The 16,560-nt window shown below is 46.9% G+C and overlaps 1 protein-coding gene across 4 annotated transcripts in view; it reads right to left on the reverse strand.

Moving 5' to 3' along the window:
- PDZD2 (PDZ domain containing 2) overlaps positions 1 to 16,560 on the reverse strand; it is a 377,132-nt gene that overhangs the window by 235,334 nt on the left and 125,238 nt on the right. For all 4 annotated transcript variants that reach the window (XM_027092702.1, XM_027092705.1, XM_027092704.1 and 1 more), the window contains one exon: positions 2,168 to 3,008. In XM_027092702.1, the coding sequence (XP_026948503.1) occupies positions 2,168 to 2,643 (476 nt within the window). In that variant the 5' untranslated portion in view covers positions 2,644 to 3,008. The remainder of the gene's footprint in view (positions 1 to 2,167; positions 3,009 to 16,560) is intronic.

Here is a 16,560-nt window from a genome sequence, read left to right on the forward strand (position 1 = left end):
CCCACCACCAGGGAGTAGAGTCACCTTACCAAGTCCTTGCAGCATCTTGAGTGCTACGGTGGTCAGCACTGCTTCTTTGCTAAGAGCAATCTCTAATCCCAAATCAAAACATTTATCTGCAACATCACTCCTTGAAAATGAGCAGTTATCTCCCAGGAACTGCCAGTTAGGCACTCAGCCATTAGCCAAGAGCATCCCATCAGTCCAAGAGGCAACCCAAAGGAAATACTAGTGAAAGTGTCTACTGAGTAAATACTCACATCAACCAGCCAGCCCTGTGCTATGTCCTTTCCATGAACTGGCTCATTTAAACTCAGACCACGTTGCATGTGCCTAATGACTTCTTGTTTGACCCCACCGCCCCATATCCACTCTCCACCCTTTTCTACCCTGCCTTTTTTTTTTTTTTTTTTTTCCCCGGTACGTGGGCCTCTCACTGTTGTGGCCTCTCCCGTTGCGGAGCACAGGCCCCGGACGTGCAGGTCCAGCGGCCATGGCTCACGGGCCCAGCCGCTCCGCGGCATGTGGGATCTTCCAGGACCGGGGCATGAACCCGCGTCCCCTGCATCGGCAGGCGGACTCTCAACCACTGCGCCACCAGGGAAGCCCTACCCTGCCTTTTGTCCCAGGAGGCTCACACAGATGAACAACACCAGTGGGATCCCTTGCCCCTGGCTGATTCCCATTGATGGGAAGCTCTGGTAGGAGACAGAAGGGAAGGAAAAGATTGAAGTCAAGGTATTTTTGCACTGTTTTTCTCTCTTCAAGGTCTTCTCAGGTTAGATGTGTCCCCCATCAAAAGGTCACCATGATTTCCAAGGTGCCCTTCTCTCTCTGATCCTCTCCTTCTGGGATATAGGAGACATCCTCACAGGAGCCCCTGAAGGCTTGACAAAACTTATGCATCTCAGAATATCTTCAAACTTCTCTTTTCCTGTCTCTTTCATATATACCCATCGTTAAAACCCTGGTGTGCAGTAATGGATTAACTTGGCAGGTTTGGGGTATTCAATACCTGTGCATTCCAAAGAAAGGAATGTCCCTTGACCAGCTCCTGGGAGGTAATGTCTAAGCTCTTGAAATATCCTGCCTGATAAGAGTGTCTTTGTATACCTGGGGCCTTGGGCCACACCAGATAGTTTATGCTAATAATGTGATCTATGATGGCGGCTTTGGGCTGTGTGTTACTAGTTTGGTCTCTGAAAGGACTGGATACTTAGTAACTAAGGTCAGCTACACAGGCATGGAGTGCTTGTGTGACTGACCCCCAATAAAAAATCTGGACACCAAGGCAAACTCGCCTGGTTAACAATACTCCGTTAAGTGTTGTCACACATCATTGCTGAGAGAATTGAGTGCTTCTGTACAGCTCTGCTAGGAGAGGACAACTGGAAGCTTGTTCCTGGTCTCTCCTGGACTCTACTCTATGCACCCTTTACCTTTGCTGATTTTAATCTGATTCCTTTCATTGTGATAAACTGTAACCGTGAGTATAATAGCTTTTCTGAGCTCTGTGAGTTCCCCGAGTAAATCACTGAAGCTTAGAGTGGTCTTAGAGACCCTAACTCACCCAGAAAACAACAGAACAGTCCAATCGTAACTTACTGCCATGGTAGGTTGTCACATGGGTAGAAAACAGAAATATGTTCATTCAGATAAGATCCAAATGGATCTTCCAGGATGGGGAAACTGGCGGGGTGGGGGATGGTCTAAAGACATTTCTAAGCATCTCAAGGGTCTTCTGGACTGTGAATCTGTGACAAAGGTGATATGGGACAGGCAGATGGAAACATAACCAGGACCTAATCTCTGTTGCTCCGATTAGAGGTGAGATGCTAGGTTGAATGGAAAAGAGGGTCTAACTCAATGTGACATTTCTCATACTCTTATAATGTACTGTTTCTCTTCTTTCTAACCCAAGTTTTAAGGAAAAAGGAGAAACTTTGAGCCTGAGTCTTCTAAGAGATAAGGAAGCAAAAAGAGAAACATATAAATACCAAAAAACTTCAACTTGAGTGTGTATTTTCCCTCTGTAAGACAACTGCCACTGGCTAATCACCACAGTAGGACTCACAACCCTCAGCAGCTGCCGATCCCAGCATCAGGCGTAAGTGAACCACAAGAGCTCTGCATCCTGCCCCCACGCCAGCCGGCACTCCCCACTCACCTGGCCCCAGTGACATCGACTCCGACCATCAGCTGCCCATTCAGGGAGAGGATCTCATCCCGCAGTCGGACTTTCCCACTCTTCCCTGCCGGGCTGTTCTTCCTCAGCTCTGTCACCCAGATGCAGCCCACATCCAGCACGGGGCCCTGGTGGGTTTTCCTCTTTTTGCCCCCTCTGCGCTTTTCTCCATAGTCCCCGAAAACAGGGATGTTCCCAAAACTAAGGCCCACAGTCTCTGCGTCCCCCAGCTCCTTGGCGAGGTACACAGTACAGATCTCCATCCCCGTGGGGCTGTGGTCAGGTGGGACCGCACTCTCGTCCACAGCAAAATTCAGCTGGATGTACTCCTGCAGCTTCCGGATGGCCGCCTGGCAGAGGCGCTGCTCCGGCCCGGCCCCGCCCTCCCGCAGGCTGTTCTGCAGCCACTGGTAGAGGAGGGGCAGGTGCAGCCCAGCATTGTCCTGGGTGATGGGCATGGTTGGCGACTCCCAGACGCCAACATCATGAGAGAACCTACTCCTGGGGGCTGGGCCCTGTGGGGCCCCTCGTCCCACGGGAACGCGGGCTGTCCTCAGCTTTGCCTGTGTTCATGTTCAGGCTGGCAGACAAGCCTAAGGAAGACCTAATCTAGTTCTGGCTGTTTGCTTTGGCAAGAGGAGGATGGGACACAATTAAAACAACAGTGGAACAATCACTGGGCCCAGAGTGTCAATGAGGGAAGGAAGGAAGTGTCTGACCGGTCCGCGCTTGGTTCATTTCACAGTGGGGCCCGTGCAAAGGACCTGGAAATGAGGTGTTCCACCAGCAGCGACAGGGCTACCTCCCCTGGACTCGTTCACACCTGGAAGAGGAAAAACAAAAAATTCTGGTCACAACAGTGAGCCTTCTGACACAGCATGCATGGCAAGAGAGTATTACAGAAGGACTGTGTTTGCTTTTTAATTTTTTTTTTTTGTGGTACGCGGGCCTCTCACTGTTGTGGCCTCTCCCGTTGCAGAGCACAGGCTCCGGACGCGCAGGCTCAGTGGCCATGGCTCACGAGCCCAGCCACTCCGCGGCATGTGGGATCTTCCCGGACCGGGGCACGAACACGCGTCCCCTGCATCGGCAGGCAGACTCTCAACCACTGCGCCACCAGGGAAGCCCTGTGTTTGTTTTTTGAGTCAGGAACCTAATGCCCCTCCCCATTCCACGGCTTTGTTCCCTCCACCCTGTGCACACACACATGTACACACACACACTCATACACAGATGCACACACACAGTTATACACAGATAAACAGATGCACATATAGATACACACAAAAATACACCTGTACACACAAATGCACAGATACACACGCACACACACATACCCTTCCCTCAGACAAGAAACCTCCGGAATGCTGACCTTCCCCAGGAAGTTTCCCTGATCAGCAGGGAAATGAGACGGCTTTTGCCAGGACAACCCCCATCAACTCACATCCACCCAGGAGGCTCTGTGTGACAAGACTCCCTGGAAGATTGTAGAGGGGTTCTGGACATATTTAAGAACTCACATTCCTGGGAAGTTCAAGTCTATGTCCATTTGCCTTGATTAGCCTAAGTGTATGCACAGGAGGTCTCTCCATTCCAGAACTCTGCTCTAACAGTGCTACCAAGAGGAGAAGAGCCACTCAACACTGCAGAGAGATGCAGGCTCTCCCCTAGACCACCGCCAGTCCTAAGTTTAGTCGAGGGTCCTGGCTTTATCATGTAGACTCAGAGGGTATCATGTCCCTTTACAGCCTATAGCTTTAGTCGCCTCGCTTCTTTTTCTTTGGTAAACTGTTGAAACCAGCCTACACTTAGGCCAACCCAAAAGCCATCTCCTGCAGAGAGATGTTTCTCCAAGCTTCTGGGGGAGCAGCCCTGGCCGCTCCTTGGCTTGCCCTGGACACACTGCTCACACAGCCATGCACCCCCTCCAGGCTGCACACGTCTGCGGCAGGTGCGGCTCCCCAGCGGGGGTGGCAATGATCCCCTCCCACTGAATATGCACAGCGCCTGGCACACAATCCATCCCCCCTCGGCGATAGGTTAATTGAATTCCATGGCCAATTCTCCTTCTCCACCAAAGAGATTTTCACCTCCATCCCCTTAAACACAGAAAAATGACTCCTTTCAGTCTCTTCTCAGAACTTCACTTTCACCCAGAGAAAGTCAATATAAACTGTACCATCAAAGATGGAAAACATTCTCGAGCCTTCTCAGGAAGTGACTTAACAAGGAATAATAATAAATGGGAGAGGTGTCAGAAGCCACTGTAAAGAAATTTCCAATAGAGTTAACTTGTGAGTTTCCAAAGAACTTGAGTGCCAGCTATTAACTGGTCCCAAATAAACCAAAAGCTGAGCAAATATCATCTACATAGTCATGTGCCTATTAAAAAGAAAGGCAAGATCAAAGAAAAGGTAATCCACACATGGACAAAAACTGAATGTCTCCTTTGGCCAAAATACCTAACACCTTTCACTGACAAGTAACTCCACACAGACGTATTAAAATCTTATGAATAAATCAAAACGTTTTCCATCAGGCCTCACAACTCTTATTGAATCTCTGTTTCCTCATCTGTAAAATGAGAAAGTTAAGCTAAATGAACTCTAAGTTCTCTCATACTCCACAGAGAGGTTTTCAAATATAGGGGCAATGTCTGGTTCGTCAGTACGTTCCCTACCTCAGCACAGTGTCTGTCACCTTGTAGACTCAATAATTTAAAACACTTTTTTTTTCTTGGCCACGCTTTGCGGCATGCGGGATCTTAGTTCCCAGACCAGGGGGATAGAACCCATGCCCCCTGCAGTGGAAGCGCAGAGTCTTACCACTGGACTGCCAGGGAAGTCCCCAAAACAATTTTTTAAAGATGGTTTCAAATTAAAATTTTGATGGTGATTCAAGGTGTTAGTCACAGTTCAGGTGATTCCATACATATGAAAACAGAGTAAACATCTTGGGTAAGGTATTCATTAAATAAGTCTGATTGAAGAGAACCAAACTTAAGAGTAGTAGAGAATTTTTTCCCCAATGTCAACTTGTATTTAAGCATTATTGAAGCATTAAGCATTAAGTATTATTGAACATCTATTAAGAACCAGACCTTGAACTTGGCACTGAAAATATACTATCAAAAAGGCAAATTCCTTGTCTTGAAGGCATTCATAGTTTAGTGCGAGATGCATAAATAAACGGAAATTAGTGGGTAACAAGTCTATGACCACCCTCTTAACAGAATTAATGAAGGCACGTTCCTGGCAGCCACGTTCACATAATATAAGTCCCCAGCCCCTGTTGATGGGTCCCAGGCTGAGCATCTCATGCAATCTGGAACAGACTTCTTCTCTGAGAATGGAGAGACCTTGAGAGAAGGGATTTAGTCTCCAGGGTGTGGCAGGAACTATAACTTTTGAAATAGGACCCCTGGATGGCAATATTCTACCTGCTCTGTGAACTGAAGAGCAAAGGAAGTCATCCTGCCAAGAAATAAAATAAAGATGATTGGTAGAAGGCAGAGGGGCAAGACTGGGGAGAGAGAATGCTCTAGCTTCCCCACAGCATCCGGGGTTTCACCCATCCTAGATGGGGCTGTACTGCCCTCCCACCTCGATCTGAAAGACCCTATCAATTCTTATAATACATTACATTTGAAAATTTTAACTACTTAAATTTTAGAAAAAGAGAAAGAGAAAAGGTAAAGCAAAACAAAACTAAAAACAAACAAAAAAACCCTTTAAACTTTACCTTGAGTTGTTTTCTGCTCTTTGCAGCTCAAAAGTTTTTAATGAATACGTTGGAGGTGAGCAAAGCCGATTGGCTCAGACCGGATCATTTGTCTATCAGTGGTCTAACTGGTTATTGCCAAGGGGGCAGGGTCATGAGGTATCAATATGGCTGCTGGTAGCCCACCCTCTGGCCCTGAACGTGGTGAGGGCAGAGAAGGAGTTTTCAGAAAAGGAAAAATTATTTCAAGTGTACAGACACCCTCAAAGAGATTTAGTCTTATTAAGGTGTTCATGGGCTACATAACCTGTCAATTCCATACCTATAATTAGGAATTTTCCAGTAATCTTTCCAGCCCCCTATTTGATCAACTCCTTTTCTGCGATTTTCTATAAATCAAGGAAGTAGAAGCATTCCCATACACTGCAGCATTTTGAGATGACTCAAGGCATATGCAAAGACACACAATCTTACACTACTACTGTGAAAAGTGTGGTTCTTCCACAATATCCCATGAAACATTCCAATACCAACTATTCCAGTGAACAGAATGTTGACCCAGAGAAGACACAGAAGTCTGAAAATGGTTACAAATAACAACATCCCTCCATGGCTGATGTGTGTAAAGGTCTAAAAATTTCTCATCCTGAAGATCAATCCATTTCAACAGGGAGTAGAATTTGTGGACATGGCGGTCTGCTGCAATGGTACGGATCACTTTTGTCTACCATCCATAATTCTCCAATTAGCTTCCTATCTCAAGCAAACAACCATGATAATTTAAATTAATTTTGAGTAGCTTGAAGCTGACAGCCTTAACATTAAAAATAAATGCTTCTGTCCCCGAGGTAATTTGCTAATGTGGTGTTAGAAGCGACCCAAGTTCTTGGATCCCCTTTTAGCTAAGCCATGTTTTTTCAGCAGGGTGACATTACCCACAAAACTTAGATATTATAATGGTTAATGCCCCACCTCCCCTGCAAAGCTCAATCCCACCTGACAAACACTTATTCCTTAGTATTTAATTTCCTGTGTTAGAATTTAAATTAAATTAAAATTTCCTCCGGGTTAAGAGGAGGGGGACAATAATGGAAAAAAAAAAAAAAAAGGAGAGAAACAGTGAACTAAGTGAAACCAATCATCTGCTCAAAGTCACAGACTCAGAGTCACCTGAAATCCAAGGCTAAATCCTGAACCTGGCAGGAGGTGTGAAAAGGTCTTCTGGCTTATCCAGATCTTGCCTCAAAATCCGGTTACACCGGACTGTCTTATTGTACTAACTCCCGCTTCCAACTGTCCTGGATTCTAAATGTTCTCCTACTCGAACCTCTGCTAAGTTCAAATTCCTCAACCTCCGTCTAATCTTCCTTCCTCCTGGATAGGACTCCTCTCTTGACTTTTAGAAAATGCTCACATTTTAAAAGGAAACCAATGTCGATTAAATATTTACTACTGATTTATTCCACAGATGTTCACTGAGTGCCCATCACGGGCTGGGCCCTGAACAAAACAGACAACGTTCCTACAGAGCCTCGTGAAGCCTGTGATCTGGTGAGGGTGCATTAGTAAACAAAATACGGTAACATCAGACGGTGATTAGCACTGTGAAGAGAATTAGGGTAGCATCAGAAGACAAAGAGGGATGGGCGTAGGAGGGGATTAGGAAAGGCCCCTCTGGGAAGAGACCTGAATAAAGTGAGAGACGAGGTGAGAGAATATCTTTGGGAAGGCTGTTCTCAGCAAGTGCAAAGACCCTGAGGTCAGAGCCTGCTCAGCTGCCTGCAGAGGTAAGAGAGATCAAGGAGAGCATGGCTACAAGGAGGGAGTGAGGGGAAACCTCCCCCTGGGCTGGCTGCTTCCTCACTGTCTCATTCATTCTCCCTCCTCCCCATAACCACCATTTAATTGTCACAACAATACTGCAGGGAGATATACTGTTAGTATGCACTTTTTAAAGGCTCAGAAAAAATAACAGAAAGAGAGAGGCTAAATAATTGGCTGAGGTCTCACAGTAAGTAACAGAGCCAGGACTAGCACCCAGACCCATGGGGCGGGGCCTTGCCCTTCTACATCAGCACGCTGCCTGCCTGCTTCTGACAACCTTGCCTTTCTGCACCTGCACCCGACTGCCCCGGACGGGCACCCTGCCTGGTGATCTCTGTTCCACCACCGATGGACCTCCTATGACAAACAAGCAGGTAGCTTGAGCCAGAAGCTTGTGACTGTCTATGTGATAGCCATTCCCCCTTTCTTCCTTTATTTTCTTGGACGTGGTGATGTATTCATCTAAAACCCAGCCTCTCTTGGAGGAGGTATGGATAGCCCTACAACAGAGTTTTGGCCAATGAGATGAAAGCGGATATTCTGGGTGGGGTTCATGCCAGCATTCCTTAAGAGCAGACATGGAAGAAAAAATAACCCCCCACGTCGTTTAATGACCGTTATTTGGATTTTTCAAAATCCAACCGATTAGCTGAATTAAACTCCAAACAAATGCACAATGTGGTACCTAGAAGTGGGGAAACTAAAAGTAACAGAACCTGGGACTTCCTTAGCAGTCCAGTGGTTAAGACTCTGAGCTTCCACTGCAGGGGGAGCAGGTTCGATCCCTGGTCAGGGAACTAAGGTCCCGCATGCTGCACAGCGCGGCGAAAAAATAAATAAGCAAATAAAATAAAAGTAACAGAACCTAAAATGCGGAACTAGATGAGCAAGGGGGGCGGGGAGGGAGATGCTAAGGACTTAGATACCGTAGGCTGGAAAGGTGACACTCACTGTACTATGAAATATTTGGTTCACCTGGTAGCTGCTGTGCAGTGGAAAGTCGCAGACGTGTTGACTGAGACCATGGTGTTAGAGAAGTTGGTAGGAAAAATGCAGAATATTGGTGATGCTTTATCACTCCCAGCAAAGTCCTGAGCTCCTCAGCTGGCAAGTGAGAGGGGAAGAAATACCGCTCTACTAAGGAAGGCACGCTTGACATTCAGCCTACGATCTGTCTCCTGAGAGGCCTGCATTCGGACCCTGGCAGGGCTGAGACAGGCTGATTGGTTAGAAGGGGGCGAGTGGTGCCCTATCAGACAGAGGTTGTAAGCCTGCTGCCAAAGATGTGGTCACGCACCGGAGGCCACTGTTTCGGCTATGGCCAGCAGCATACGTTCAGTAGCATACATTAAGTTAAAATTTAGGGACATGGGCACAACTCCTGAACTGGAAAGGAAAAGAAACAAGTCATCAGGAATTGCCCAGAAGCCTACTAAGTTTGTGAGGGAACTCTATTGCCAAAAGACCCCAACCTGACCTGCAGCAATTCACATCAATGAGCAGTAGGCTTGGTGATGTGTATAGCCCCAGAGAAGGTATCCTCCCCATGCCCACCACAGAAGTGGTCATGGGGAACAATGAATGAGGAATAGCCCCCAGAGAGAGGCAAGGGCCCTGGTGGGCAAGGAACAGGAGTTCTTGCCACAAGAATGAGGGGCTGGACTCTTGCTATTCCAGGAGAATTTGGTCATTGCTAACGACAGTGACTGCTTTGTTTTCCATCCCTCCTTTTATAAAGGAAAGTTTTTATTGTAGCTATAGTACACCTTTCCCAGTACTGCAGGTTAGATGTGTCGGGGCTGAATTGCAAGGAGTTATATCCAGAACTGATGGAGAGGACCACACATCACCCAGAGATCCAGGGCTCCAACCTTGATATGCTAACTCTATGAGGCTTGAGAGCCTTCTCTCTTGAAAACAGAGAGTCTATCCCACATACGGAAAGAAGGGTATGTCTGAGGAACCACAGGAGGGAACTGTGGCTAGCTGACTACTAGAATAGAAGAGAAATTTCTATTTTTCCCTAACAGAAATCCATCTGTGTTGGAAGAACAAGTACCCAGCCAAAACACTATGTTTGTTAGTGTTCCTTCAGAGAGGGGTAGCCATAACTAGTGAAGTCTTGGCCCGTGAACTTGTTGGGTGGCTCTATCAGAGAGGTTCATTTTTTATGAGAGTTCTTTTTCTTCCTTTTTCATGCTTAAAATGCATATGTGATGGCTGGAGCTGTAGTAGCCATCTTGTGACCAACCATAAGACAGTGGCCTGACTTCCTTGAGCCACTGTGCCAACCCTAGGTGTTCTACCTCCAGACTTATTACATGAGAGAAAAACAGGCCCCCCCCACCTTCAGTCCTGTTAATTAGTCATTCTGTTACAGGTGAACAAAATCCCTAATGAAGGCATTGCTTTAACTCACTCTTAACCCTCAAGTTCAAGGTCCAGAATATAATCCTGAGTGTTTTAACATCAGCCCTTCTATTTTGTCAATTAGCAGCTATCACTGAGTTCCTACCTTGATATGGGGGCATCACCACTACCACCGAAAACAACAACAACAACAAACAGGGCATGTTTCTATCCCTTAAAGAGCAAAAGCCCACATGAATCCGTCCACCACCTGCAGTCCCAGGTGTTAACAGACAAACCTACAACTAATTGAGAAACATGATAAATCAAATGATTGTGACTCCTTTAGGTCAGCTTATGTTTTGGAAGAGCAAGATGTTGGCTAATGTTTAACTGTCTACGTGACTGGCTCTAGACGAGCGGAATGGCTGTGTATGAGACAGAAGAAGAATCTGATCGGCCTTTGTTTCATGCAGCAAGGATCAGCTGTGCCAGGCATGGTGCTAGGCCAGGGAAGAAATGATGACCAGCCCTGTGGAGGCTGTGGTCTGCTGGGGAAAGAGATCACTGAACACAGTGTGCGAAGGGCCGTGAAGCGGCACATTTTGCGGGCACGTAATGGATTCCGGAAAGTGAGGCTTTCCAAGGTCTGTGCTGGGGTTTTAGGGGATGGGAGAGCTGTTCTCATAGAATTAAAGAAGGTGAGGACCTAGAGGGGCTCTCCGGGATTACTACGTCCAGCCTTCAATTAGACAAATGAGAGAAATGCAGATCAAGACAGGACCCAGATCCTTTAGTTTCTGGGTCTGATGACCCTTGAAGAGTAGGAAAAACGAAAAAAAAAGATGAATGAAATGAAAAAGAATGACCTGGCAGCTAGTTTGAGAATCTAGTGCTTGAAGATATTCTGTGTCCTGATACATGGACTATTTGTTCAAATTTTTTAAAAATGGGAATGAGCAGAAATTTCAGAAATTCATGAAACATCATGAATCTTTTCTCTCAAGATGAGGGCAAGAAAACAGTTGGGGACCAGAAAACCAAAATGAATATTATAAATTATTTCCGCTTCCTATGTACTTCTAAAATATATCTGCTGTGGCTTCAAATACTGAAACAAGTTTGTACGTCTGCAGTTTAAGATTGTTTACTCAGAATGTCAGGCATTGGGCAGTTCTGGATTAATTATATATCTGGAATCTAGGCATCTAGATTCTGAAAGAGTACGATGATTGGGGAAAGAGGGCATTTATGAGGCAATGTACATACTTGTGAAATGCCAATTCAACACTTTGAAACAGTTGCTATCTACCAAATGGGTAACTGACTGAGACTTCTATGTGGGCAGTAAGACTTTCCTGAGGTCACTGTGGTTGCTCATTTTAATGTGACCATCCTGCCCACTCTGTATGAATTGGGCAGCCATGATGCCACCACCTGTAATCTGCAGGCCTGTAGATGATGCCATCAACATACAGCATGCATATAAGTTCGTCAACTACACTGGAGTTATTCTTTTTTAATGGGTAGTTATTTTACAATTGTTTCTTTCAGAACGATTGCACTGTTTAGATGCTTCTGGTGTTTAGACTTTTGGGTAAATAATCTTCTCACTATATTTAAATTCTTAGCATCCAACTGCATAGGATCTGACCTCATTGTTAATTAACAATGACTCAAGTATCTCTAACAGCCAATGAGACACTCTGCCATTAGCTAGCTGTAGGTCCCCAGGCAAGTCATTTAGCATCTTTGAGGCTCAGTTTCCTTTTCGGCCAAATGAGGCAGTTCTACTAAGTTTCCTTTCAGTTTGAGCAGTTTGCTGGACGTTGGAGCTGAGTTAGCAAGTCAGGGATGGAGTCACTAGCCTCATTAAGAAGCATGTACACCACACATGGAAGTTTTAAACTGCAGAAAAGATGGGCCAAATTGCTTCATCAGATTTTGAGTATTTGCCAAGACAAAGGGGCAGGGGGGCCCTGGGTGGTTTACGTTCATGTGCTTATAACTACAGTTCAGCCTTTCCAGAAGACAAGACGAAATATATCCTACTGAATAAAAACTCTGTGGAGTGGCAGAAAGAACCAAGGTTTCAGGAAGGGGGAAGGAACTTGCCTGAGGGGGGTGTGGGAATGAGAGGAAATCCAGTGTTTCCATTGAGGACCTGCAGACTTTCCAATTTGGCAAAGGCCTAAGTTGTGCAGAGACCGGCCTCCACTCCCTCCCCTCCCAGACTGCTTGCAGCCGTCAGGGCTGCAGCGCCTGGTGCGGGGAGAGTATCCTCAAAGGAAACCAAAAGATCATGGAGCACAAAGGTTCATCCCCTGTGCCTCTCTGAGAAGCGGCCCCTTTTCCCAGGCCTCGCTGTGGGAAAGGCTCAGACAATGGTCATGAGAAGCAAGTCAACATCCATGGAGTGACAGGAAAGGAATCCTCATTTGACCTCTACCAGGCGGGACATCAGAATTAGGGAAAGAGAGACTTCCCTGGTGGTGCAGTGGTTAAGAATCTGCCTGCCAATGCAGGGGACACGGGTTCGAGCCCTGGTCCGGGAAGATCCCACATGCCACGGAGCAACCAAGCCTGTGCGCCACAACTACTGAGCCTGCGCTCTGCAGCCCACGAGCCACAACTACTGCGTCCACGTACCACAACTACTGAGCCTGCACTCTACAGCCCGCGAGCCACAACTACTGAAGACCACGCGCCTAGAGCCTGTGCTGCACAACAAGAGAAGCCACCGCAATGAGAAGCCCACACACCGCAACGAAGAGTAGCCCCCGCTCGCTGCAACTGGAGAAAGCCCGTGTGCAGCAACGAAGACCCAACGCAGACAAAAATAAATTTTAAAAAATAATAATAAAAAAAAAAATTAGGGAAAGATTGTGAAGGCGTGTGATACATGAGTCCGCGTGTTCTCAATGGCCCCCAAGGCTACTTGTGTGTCATCTTGGCCTTTAAAAGGGTAGTGAAACCGAGCACGACCCTTTGGGGCCCTCCAGGGTACTAAAGCCTTTCGGTGTCCCCCATTTCTTGTTTTTAGGAAAAAGGCTTCAACCTCCTAGACCGTCCCTGAGTTCCAGAGGGCAGATTCAAACGGTTAATGATTAGAACAATAGAGGCCCAGGACTCCTAGCTCCTCCAGAAGGGATATACATAACAATACGATACAAATCTCTGAGTTTTTCTACAGGAACTAGGGTCCCACCCAGGTGGAGGATGGGAACTTCAGGCTGAGCACAAGCAGGAGGACCCCAGACTGGCTGGAACCAGAAGGCTGATGAATGAGATTCCTGCAGCACCACCCAGTTACCTCACCACTGACCAATCAGAGGAGGCCACACACCCTGCAGCCTTTAAAAATTCTTTGGAGCATGAGTCGCCCTGTTCTCCTTGCTTGGCCCTACCATAAACATTTCCTGCTCCAAACTCCAATGTTTCCGTTTTGGGGGCCTCACTGTGCGTTGGGCACAGGAACCTGGGTTCGACAGCTGTGGGAGTGTTGCCAGAGCTGCTCCAGGTCTTTGCTCACAACCCTCCAACCCCCACCTTTAGCAGGAGTTAACATAAATCTTTAGGTTAAAGAGTCCAGAGATAAGAAAGGAAGGGAAAAACAAACAAACAAATTAAAAAAACCAGATGGAACCAGCTGGGACCAAGATGGCGACCAATCTGACTTCCAACAGACCTTGAGTCTCATTATATGTTGATTTCACTACATTAGCATATTAAATGACACACCTACCAGAGGCCTTGACTGGACATTAGGAACAAGAAAAGGGATAGTAAGCGGGTGGCACCCCACTCCTTCAAAAAAGCCCTGCCCCTTCCCTGGTACACTAATGCATATGCCTTCCCATCATTAGCCTCACTCCTCCTCCGTTTGTCTTTACTCTTTAAAATTAAATCCCTCTTACCACATGGGCGAGAAGTTGATCTGTGCACTTAGTTCCCCCTTCTCCATCCTTCGGCCACTGAATAACGCTTATGCTGTGTGCATCTCAGCTTCAGTTTCATTATTCGGCTGCTTGAACCAGAACAGGAAAAGAACCCTCCCCCAGCCGCGGCGAAGAGCCTCAGCCAGCCTAGGGCCCGAGCAGGGTCCATAGGACTTAATTCCGTAACAGGAGAGAAACGAAGTAGAGAGAAAATAAGATCAAAGTTTGTAGAAACAGAAAGGAAATAGGCCAGATATCATCGATTCTACTCTGGGCATGAACCTTGGGGACAAGCCTGGGGAAATGAAGAGGTTGGACCCACTGTCTAAGATCCTGCTGTTACTGTGTCTGTGCTAATGTCCAGGGGCATGTGCATAGTTAAAAGATGTGGCTGGGGAAGGTCACTGGTAGGCTAGAGAGATGCCACAAGGTGAGCCTGACCTTGGTCAACTTCCCACCATCCATTTCTTCAGGCTCCCAGGCTCGGAAACATGAATTCTGTCAGCACATTGAAAGATAGAGACATACAATTACCAGCAGGAAAGCTCATTCATTAACTTTCAGTTGGAAAATACAATTATTAAGTGGGCAGGATGTTTGCATGAACCTGATCAATGCCTGTTTTCCCCGCAGGCAGGCTGCAGAGGACGGCAAACTGCAGAACAAGGAGAACCAGGTGAGCATAGGAGGACTCCCCAGCTAAGGCACTCCCTCCTACTCCAGCCTGGCCTTTGCAAAGGGAACTGTCCATATAGCCAAGATTCCCCTCCACCTGACGACATTTGAAAAGGTATCACCCACACCTGGCTCCTGGAGGTTTTTGCCCTCTTCTCTGCCCTAACTACCCCCCTTCGATTTACACCCCTTTCTCCTAACCACATACTATATAACATCAGTATGGTATGATTTCTATCTTTTGAATTATGAGCACAATCATAGTTTAGTCCATCCTCCCCAAGATTCCTTTGATTTTATGTTTTTATGGACAGTTTCTTAACTTGGATATTCCTGAGGCTGGCTATTCAAACGTGCATGATGTATTTACTAGTTTAATTATCAACATAGAAAACTTGTCTTTATTTCTAAGGTCAGGGTTGTGAGGCGGGGGTCTCACTATTGCCCCCAAGTACCAAGAATACCTTCCAGATTTAACCAAGCTACAGGAGGCCACAAAGTGGTCACACAGCAGCCCCTCCTCAGCACGGCTTTGATCTGCCCAGACTGGTGCATGGGAGAGCTTGAGTGAGGCGAGGGCAGGAGGGACAGAACTAAAGTCAGGAAGAAAAAGCCAGGGGAGTCAATGCTCTTCTCACTGCTCTAAACCCAGAGCCCTGCCGAGGAGCCTTATGCCACTGAGGTTCCAGACGGCTCTAGCATTTCCCAGAGCCCTGCGGCCCCGCGGCAGCATCCCCGCTACACAGATGGGGCAGCAGATTGAGAGGGGACCTGCGATTCAGTCGGCAGGCAGAGAGCTAGGTGTCCATGACGTCACCCAGCAAACTCTCACTTGGGATTGGAAGCACATTCTCATCCATCAGGCAGACCCTCTGGCCAGGCTGGAAATTGGAACCAAAAAATCCTTTCTAGTTCTCTGCATTGGAGAAAATGTAGGCGCTGGGGCACAACTATTTGGGAGACATGTAGATGGTTGAGTCCATTATGGGTTTAAAGTTTTAGGACAGTAATCTAGCTTTTTCTAAACCTGCAGAGATAAGTGCTATGGAAAAGAGATGCTCCCAGGCACCCTGCTGGTGTGGGGAATTACCAAGATTAGCAAATCTGCCATTACCTGCCACCCACCAAGTTCCTTTGAAGCACTTCCAACACGCTTTAAGCATCCTGGTCATTCCCCCTGCAAAGCTGAGCACATGCCAGACTCTAAAGGAATCCTGTGAAAATAACTGAAGACCTGCTCTCAACTTGAAATCGCAAGTCTCTTCACCTGAGGGGGTGATTAAAAACTTGGCCCACCTCCCCATGCAGATGTTCTTGCGCCCTGCCTGGCGGGCCCCAGTCGCTGGCTCTGCTCTCTCCTGCTCTGTCTTGTTATCCCCTTCATGTCCACTGCTCTCCAAGACTCTCTCCATTTCACCTTCCACCCAAGTCCTTTCCCACGAGTCTCATGACCAGAAAAGAAATGGAAAGAAAGACCCTGTGTTCCTGGGTTCTACAAGATAAACACAGATTGAGACAAGGAGGATTCCTCAGAGAGGAATCGTTCATTCATTCACTCGTTCTTTTAACAAATATTCATTGAGCGCAGTAAACAAAGCAACAGCCTCACCCTTAGGAACTTAAAATCTGAAGCAGTCTTCCAAAGCTGGGCCAAGTCTCAGAATCACTGGAGGCCATGGCGGTTTTCAGGTAACTGCATTTTTAACAAGCGTTTCAGGTAATTCTGATGTAACAGGACTTTGAAACTATTCATTGGGTAGAACAAGAGGTGCCACAACTCCATGACTCAGAATGGAGACCATGGGAGGAAAGTCAACTCTAACATCCTAATGTTTCAGGAGCCCCCTCATTTCTCATTCATGTAGGGCT

The sequence above is a fragment of the Aethalodelphis obliquidens genome, unplaced genomic scaffold (genome assembly GCF_003676395.1).
Source record: "Aethalodelphis obliquidens isolate GAN/ISIS:26980383/991018 unplaced genomic scaffold, ASM367639v1 scaffold80, whole genome shotgun sequence".
Taxonomy (NCBI): Eukaryota; Metazoa; Chordata; class Mammalia; order Artiodactyla; family Delphinidae; genus Aethalodelphis; species Aethalodelphis obliquidens.